Source organism: Limulus polyphemus, unplaced genomic scaffold (genome assembly GCF_000517525.1).
Source record: "Limulus polyphemus unplaced genomic scaffold, Limulus_polyphemus-2.1.2 Scaffold1101, whole genome shotgun sequence".
In the NCBI taxonomy this organism is placed as follows: Eukaryota; Metazoa; Arthropoda; class Merostomata; order Xiphosura; family Limulidae; genus Limulus; species Limulus polyphemus.
This window is the reverse complement of record NW_013666711.1, coordinates 304,010-313,180: the sequence shown is the minus strand read 5'-3', so window position 1 is coordinate 313,180 and position 9,171 is coordinate 304,010. Positions and strand designations below refer to the sequence as shown.

General features: G+C 33.5%; 1 protein-coding gene across 1 annotated transcript in view; it reads right to left on the bottom strand.

Annotated features, from left to right (window-relative positions):
• Positions 1-5,659: 5,659 nt before the first annotated feature.
• The window catches only part of LOC106462139 (E3 ubiquitin-protein ligase AMFR-like), a 45,106-nt gene continuing 41,594 nt past the window's right edge, over positions 5,660-9,171 (bottom strand). Inside the window, exon 15 of the mRNA XM_013922033.2 lies at positions 5,660-8,341. Within this exon, the coding sequence (XP_013777487.1) occupies positions 8,152-8,341 (190 nt within the window). The 3' untranslated portion in view covers positions 5,660-8,151. The remainder of the gene's footprint in view (positions 8,342-9,171) is intronic.

Below are 9,171 nucleotides of genomic sequence, written 5' to 3'. Positions count from 1 at the left end.
TCTAGCGTTTACTAGATATGTGTTAGTCTTGTATATATAAGACGGTCACAATGTGACGGAACAGAGTGTGTGTAATTGAATGAGTGAGAATATTGTTGAGCACGTGAGACGTTCGTGGTGAATTTTCGGAAAGTTGTATTCAGAAAGAATAAACCAGTTTTATTTAAGGAAGGACTTGTGTCGCTAAAGTTTCTTCAGAACAAATTTACGGAAAATTAACAAACAAACGGAGACGTAACAGAATGTACAAAAATTCTTTACACTATTGAGATCATAGTTGTATCTTAAACAGCTCCCTTCTTGTAAAAAGTCCACTTAGGCCAATTCAATTGCTTTAGAATTCAGTTGAAAAGCTGAACTATTTTTCTCACAATAATATCCATGTATAATTCACACTGTTGCACGAGTTACTGTAGTTGTAACCTGAACTTCCAATAATTGCCTGCTCTTCGTACTTCCAATAATCATCTGCCCTTTGTCAAAGTCCACACAGGTGGGTTCAATTAGTTTAGAACACTCTTTGACAAGACAAATTATTATTATTCTCTCTTTCGAACTATTAATCTCATTCTAACATGACAACCATTAGGCCATTCACTACCACAATGGTTAACTTTACATTTTCTCCGATCAAGCTTCTCTTTTATGTGACTTTACTTTTACTCTCTACCCGCTCGTCTGTTCACTGCTATTTATACATTTATCACTTAGGCCTTCTAGAAATCCCCATAGCTTCGCATCAATGAATTACAAACACAAAACTATTTAATTAATAATACTAATTACACTAAACAGCCTTTTATATCTGACGATAAGCCCCCTCTCCAAGAGAGATATTCTTTTTTTTTTCACTATATACAAAGACTTTTCAGTTCATATATTAAGTCTTCTCATATACTTTACACCAACATTTGCAGTTCCTTTGTTAGTCTCTTCTCACATAGGACCTCCAGTAGGTCTTCACCTTAACAGGATCCCTTGTCTACATCTTGATCTCGTGTTGTCTGGAGTCTGTATTTCCTAATCTATCTGTATGCTGACACAGTAAATCTTGTTACTCTTTCTTCTTCTTATCAGTTGGTTCTTCACTTATGTTGATGTTCTTGTACATCTCATCTTCACCCAGTGCTATTAGGCCTAGTAGGTCCTTATCTTCTATAATAAAGTCATTGTCTTCAGATTCTGCTTCTATGACAGCCACACCTGCCATGTCCATCTGTACATCAATAGCTGCATAAGGTCTTCTTCTCTCTTGAAGTACCTCTTCAACAGATTGGCATGTAGACCATAATTGTTCCATCACCTTTCACATTATAGTGCATTCTGTGGACCACTTCATGTACTGTGAAAGGTCCTTTCCACTGCCGGGTGAGTTTGTTCTTAGCTGTGGGTAGCAGAACTAAAACCTTCTGTCCAACCTTGAAACGTCGACCCTTGTCCTTCTTGTAATAGAAGTTTATGACTGTGTTTGGGTTTAGCTTCTCCAGTAAAACTGTTTTGATAGGTCCAATTCAATACTCCTTTCCAGTCCTCTGTTTTGTAAGTCTCTTTTCTCTTTATCTTGTGCTTGACTTTCTCTCAGGCACTGTCCCAAAGCTTTTGTGGTGAAGGGTCTTTCTTCTGCACTTCTGTCGCGTGAGTTACTGCAGTTGTATCCTTAACTTCCAATAATCGTCTGCCTTTTGTCAAAGTCTACACAGGGGGGTTCAATTAGTTTAGAACACCCTTTGACAAGACAAATTATTATCCTTGTATCTTTCGAACTGTTAATCTCACTGTAACATATCCACCAGTAGGCGACTCCCACAGTAGTTACCTTTTTTATCTGACTGAACTTCTCTTTCACGTGTTCCTGCTCGTCTGGCCACAGCTATTTATACGTGTATCACTTAGGCCTCGTAGAAATCTCCATAGCCTCGACATCAATGAATTACAAACACAAAATTAATCAATTACTTAATAATGCTACATACACTAAACAGTCTTTTATATCTGACATCCAGGTATACTCACTATAGGTATTTACAGCCCAAAACATACTTTGAGTTGTTTTCAATATTTTCCATTTCCCCGCTATTGAAAAGGACTAAAAATGTAAAATCATACATTTATTTATTTCACATCGAGGCATATACATGAACCTAACAAACAAATATGTCTCGGTGGAAAATCTAAATCACAAAAAAATAAGTCTTGAAGGAAATGTGTTCCAATCAGTGGGCTCCTATGAATTGCAACATGAGACACTGGATAACTTAGTTAGGTTGAAATAACAATTAAAAGAACCTATGGGGCTGAAAAAATATTTGAACTGAGGGGGTCTGTAATAACCAAATATAATTGATGAGTTCACAGTGAATGAGGCCCAGAAGGGTGACAAAATAAATTGAGAAAGTAGAAGCGGCACCACTTACTTTGTGCCATCAAATAATGAACAAAACATGATACTGAATGAGTTTATTAACTTGTCTTGAACAGAGGCCCCTGATTGGCCAGGACCCTGATACAACTGCTCCACTGCCCATCCTTAAATCTGGCAATGCAAATGTCACGTGCCTGATTACCACCTATCTAGACTGTCAAGAGGGAATCAAGCTGCATTCCTCCTCTATTTTCTGCTATTGGTGTATTCTTGAGTAAACCAGGTTACGCAAGCACTAAGCATTTCAGACTAAATACCAGGTGAACAGGCAACAATCATGACAAATGTGTTATGTGCTCAAAATGTACTTAGCTGGTTGTCATATTATTTGAAGCACAAACCTAAGTATTTGTTACGATTGGTATTGTTCTCCTTGTCAGAGCTTGGTGCTGCAAAAAGAGAAAGGATGCAATTGATCATTCAGAGAGTGTACATATGCAGCAGTAGAAAGATCAGACAGAAGAAACTTTGATAGGTTCCACAAACTAACTGATGGGGAATACTTAAATCTGACTGGAGTGGCCTAGTTATTTGATTTCTGCTGTTGAAGAAAACCCATGAAAGATCTGTGTGAGCTATTTTTAGTTCTCTTCATTAAATTTTATACTGGGTTAATTAACATAATTCTGTCTACCATCTTCGATTTGGATGAAATTTTGTTCTAAAAAGCATTAAACTTGAGTTATTCTGATTTGATGAGTAACTTTAAATCTAGATTTTGAACGTTTTGGGCATCAAAAATAAAATCATTACTTTAATAGTGTACTTCTATATGGCTCAGAATGCTGGAGATGACTTCAAGAAACTTCTGGCCCAACACAATCAGCAACGAAGAACTGCAGAGAACATCAAAAGCACTGCAAGTGAAGAGAAGATGATGGAGGTGGATGGACACGTGTACAGAATGCCATCCACCACACTCCCTAAAATAGCTCTTTGGTGGACACTACAAGGAAAAAGGAAATGGGGCCATCCAAAAGAAACCTGGAGAAGAACAGTGGAGGGAGATAAATGAAAGAATACAACCTAACCTGGGAATCAGCTGGATGACAGGATTCCAACTGAAGACAGTATAAATCCCTCATGTGCCACACAGTATGAAGAGAGCCAAGTGAGTTACCAAGAATTGATATCTAATTATGCCCAACCTTTTACATGGGAAATTTGAGAAGAGATTAACAAAATTGGTATTCTAGCTTTAGATGGTCCAATGTATATATATATATATATATATGAATAAACTCCAAGTATGCAAACGTTAGTAAGCATAAGCAAAGGCCACTTTTCAAACCAGTAGTGGTTGTATCCACTGATAAGTATATTGTATCTATCCTTGGTCTATCATATGCTTGTGGGCAAAATAACGATGTAGCAATTACTAATCCCATGTTCCAAAATGATGTTGAAAACATTTGCATCTGGATACAACATTAAATGACTGCTTTAGATAGAAGTGTACCAAGTATTTTTCATAAACTCAATGTGAAAGCTTAGATACAATTTCTTTTGATAAAACAGTCAACAAGCATCCTATAGTGGGGCCCTAGTCTTTCAAGGAGGATTGTCATAAAAGAGTTGAACATACTTGGAATGGTACTTATCAAGCTGCAGAAACTTTTCATAGGGAATTATGTGAAATATGTCGGTACTCTTTGCACCTTGTATAGGCCTACTCACATATAAAAACACTTAACCCAATTTTCCTATTGCAGAAGACATGTTTGAGCTGCTGAAACAACCCAACCTTATATTCAGAAACTGTAGCACAAAAAAAGTTGATGTGGAAAAAGATTGAAGCAAGTGATTTGGCTTTGAACTTTCCATAGATGTCTGTGGTCACTCATTTGGGTTATATCAGCTGAAACAAGTGGTACCATTAAACAATGAATTGAGTGACATGCGAGTCAGTAGTGAAAAGAATGCTCTTTTCTGTGCAAAAGATTCAACTCTTCCCTTTTTCAAATAAGGTGTACTTTATTCAACAGAATAGAGTGACCCTCATGTACTGGTTTGGTGCTGTGTCATTAAGGGGCAAGAGAGGAGAGTGCTGTGCACACATAGCATCAGTATTGTGGATTCTGGAATGCAAGGAACACAGGCTCACAAGACCACCATTCATACCTAAAGTTGTTTAGGATGCTGTGACCATCATCAATAATACTTCTGATGACAATGACTAAAGGTGGATAACATCAAGTGTACATAGTATGTCAAATGTTATATTTTTATGGGTAAGTATGGATGTGATTTTCAGGTTCACCGATATCCAGAAATGCCGATTGTGAAAATGTTATGCATAAAATATACCACACACACAAAAAAAGTAAAGGAAACAGAAGTGAACAAATAAAACAATCTTTATACATGCTAAAGTGTATGTAGGCGAGTTGTTACTTGCTGACTCACTATTCTGTTTTGATTCTTAATGGTTGCTAAGGTGAGAGGAATCTTTTTAAAAAGTGCCCACACAGGACAGAGGTTTAATTTTCACCTGTGTGGGACAAAGGAAGAATCCTGATTTACAATCAAAATTCAGACATTAAAAAGTAAGGTACCTCAGAATTCAATGCTTCATAGGTCATTTTTCCAAGTAATATTTATAGATGGGAAAACTCATACAAATTCCTGTGTCATCCCTTGAGATGGGTTTGCCCTTCCCTAGAAGGGACAGATATAGGGAAAAAGTGATGCATGTTTCTATCCAACCATTCACTGAGTAAAAGCATTAGTACATTTATGACCTTTCAATAATCAGTTAACAAGAATGTCCTACTACATGATGAATATCTTATAGCCCTTATCCATCAGAATAAAATAAAGTTGGGTGGGTGGTGCAAAAGCCACTGATTTGATGTATATAATTTCCATAATTCAACATGTTTTACCTACCTTTCTGCAGTTATTAAAACAAAATACAAATCATTATTTGAGAAGTTAATGAGCCAGTAGTTAGGGTGATAGTACTGATGTGCCAATGAGCATTTATATTTTTCTTATTACATTAATAAATGTTATCGACATCCTCTGAAAACTCATTTGAAAAATGTTCTACTTATTAACAACACTAAGGATTATTTACGTTTTCAACAGCTTTCCATGGGACTACAAAGTGCTGTAAAATTTCACCTGTAATTAATGATTTTAAACAGTAATAACTGATAGCACATTTGAACTTGATTGTATGAATCATACTTATATCAAAATATCTCAGTTCAATTAAAGACAAAAAAATGCATATACATGATGAAAACACTTTTAATTTTCTAACTTCTTTACACATGCAATAAAATACAGTTTACAACTTGAATTTTGAAAACAGCTTAAATCTAGCACATTTTTGAAGTAAGACAGATCTTCACTTTTATTTATTACTCATCTATGTTTTAAACACCTGGAACATTCTTTTTCATTAAAAATGTTGCAATCATGACTGACATTAATGTTTTATTTCCACTGCAACACATACATAACTTTAAGACTGAAGGATAGCAATATCATGATTTATTTTGAATTAAAGTAATTTTTAATTTCATCTTTCAACCTTCTTATACAAAATGTAATTTATACATATATATATAGATTTATCCAAGAAATAGTTAAAAAAAAACTTGTGCCAATTCTAAAAGTGCATATTTAGTACCTTAACAAGAAAATCAAAATTTATAAGCATTATGTAACGATATTGCATTGTTAGCATTCCATTAAATTTAACTACGAGTCATCAAATGTATTATGTTTTCTGTTTTACAAGTTTTATCAAATACCTTAATTAACTAGTAATGAAAAATACATCATATGCAACTAGACTGCATGACCAGAATACAAATATTTTACAAATGTCTAGCAAATATATCTATCAAAAACACAGAAATTGCCCACAGCTTTACTTCATAATAGTTGAAATTCTGTTTAACAACATGCACTGGACAGCTAATTGGGTAGTATTAAATCCTTTAAATGTCCTTGTGATGTTCCATTTTTTTACAAAAACAGCCCATGTTTTTCAGCTTTTGAAATTATACCCCCTGTTATGTATTACTTAATATATTTCGTTCTGCGATATTCTAACTGACCAAAGACTGTTAGTTTTAACTTATATCATGCAAGTTTTTTCACATCAACAAGCAATTCTTAAAATATCTAAAACTTAAAAGCACAGGCTCTTGACAACAAAAAACAAGAGGAAAAACAATGTTTTTAATTACTTTGTATTATAAGAATTGACAAGTTAAACTGCTAAAAGAAACTCACAAAAGACAAAGTTATTATTTACAATCAAATGCTACCACACCATTGGGTTATAAGATAAAACAAAGTAATTGATTTCTGCTTGGTAGCTACTACAGAAATTATAAAATCATTTCTACAAAAATTCTCTTTGAAGCAATTCTACATAAACAAGGAATTTTTGATAGCTTACATATAAAATGGAGATTTAATAATTCAAACATTTGTAAATTCATGTGCATAAAAGAGCTATCTTTACAAACTTTCCAAATTCTCATCACTGGTGTTAAATATAAAGCAATATATTATTTTCATAGTGAATGTAGATTATTTTATCTTACTGCCTTTTCCCCAGTAAGCAGCTAACATAAAATATATATACAATACATGGTTAAATCACATTAAAGTTTTTTTTTTCTGGATTAATATTAATACTATAAATTTTCAATTGATGTTAACTAAACTATACTAATGACAAGTATTAACAAATATTAGGTATCAATGGTGAAAGAAATCTGTAGCCTGTTTCAGGAGGTATCACAATTATAAAACAACTAAAGTAATTTCTGTTAAACATGTTTTTGTCATTGTTTATAGTATCTGAAATACCATCCACTGATATACAAACTGCCATAGTTTTGTGAAATAGTATCAGTAAATGGCATGAATAGGACAAATATAGCTCAGAAGAAATGTAAGTGACTACTGCTATGCTACCAATCAAAAAATACTTGCACTTTTTCAACAGTTAACGTCACTAAGTTGGTTAATATTTTGACATTTTGCACAACACTAAATTACTCGTAGTTAAGTACAAATTCATCTGACTACACTACAAACCCAAAACTAATTTATATAAAGAAACAAAAGATGTTACTGTGATGAATTAATAATTTATGGTGGTAAGAGATTTCTTTCCTGGAGAATCAACACTAATGGGACTATAAAAAAATCTAAAATACATTACATTATCTTTCAGAGAGAAAGCCAATTTTCTAATACCAAACTATTCCTCAACATTTACTACAAGTAATTGTTTTAAACTATCATAATATATGCACAAACTCTCACCTTACAAAAATTCTTGAAAACTCCACAGGATTACATACAAATCTGTTTAACTTTGAAATAGCCTCAATCATGCACCTTTTGATCAGTACTATTAACAAACGTATAAATTGTTCTGATATTTCATCTAAACGAGTTTAATAAACTTTTATGCAAACTCGTATATGAATACATTGTGTAGTTCAAATTTTAATCCTGTTCTACCATTTATTTTCTTATTGTACCAGCAAAAACTTAAACTTGTTTTAGCCTGTGGTTTGCAATATGTTAAACTGGTGACTACAGCTAGATCACTAGTCCCCACACGTGTAGAATAACTGAAAGTATGAGCCAGGCATAATAATCACTTATGAAGTACATCATTGTATAATAGCTTAAGTGGCTCCAAACAATAAACACACTCCAAATCAAGACATGACCAGCTTTATTTTTTTTCATCTTTCTGTCACATGTTCCGGAGCATGATGTTCTGGTATACTGTACCATTGGCCATCTCCCCTAGAATTTGAGGGATCTTGAAAAATGTTCATCTCATCATAAACTGAACTGGATGAATAACTTGTGGAGGGCTCTGGGTCACTGGCAAGCTCTGCTGTGCGACTTCCACTTGTAGCAAGATATTTCCTACAGGAAAATTAAGTTCAAGACTTAAAGGAGAATACAATTCTATATACAAATTATGTTAGTTTCACAATAGTGATTATCATAGTCATTAGTTACTAACTACAACTAAATTTTGACATCAACACTAAAAATCAGACCTACTAATTTCAAGCTTACAATTCAAGATTTTCATATCACATTCACTGAACTCTCTTTACCTTGAATATTGTTGAGGATTTGTATGTAAGAGGTGTTTGCAATTCCTCAACTGTCATAATAACAATGTGCTGTTCACGAGATGTTTATAATCTACATTTTATGATAGACTGTATGATGGTAGGTGAAGACTGTTTCAAAATTGTGGTAGTATACTTTGTACTTTTCAAGGTCTAGATTTTAAAAAGAGCAATTCCAAGTACTTTTAAGGTTTTCAAGAATGCATATGAACTTTGTAGGTGATATAAAATTCAACAATACTGACACTCATTAGAAAGACTGGAGTTCACTAGATGGAGTATTAACCCTTTTGAGATGGGGCATAGGTATAAGGCCACGTCATTTCATTTGTTGACTTGCATTCAAAATTTTATTGAAGTACTATTTCATGACTTTATGTCAATAAGTTTGGTATCAAACTGTAGATTATACTTCATATTTTAGTATTATATATTACTAAATTTCTTAATTTAAAAGTAAATATTAAAAAACACAGTTAAACATCAATTTTTGTGCATCATGTGGCATGTTGAATACAGCACTTATTCAAATTAGGTGTTTTTGAAGTCAAAATACTAAGTCTATAGTTTCATACGAATTAGAAACTCAAACTACCGATACTGACAAGCTAGAAT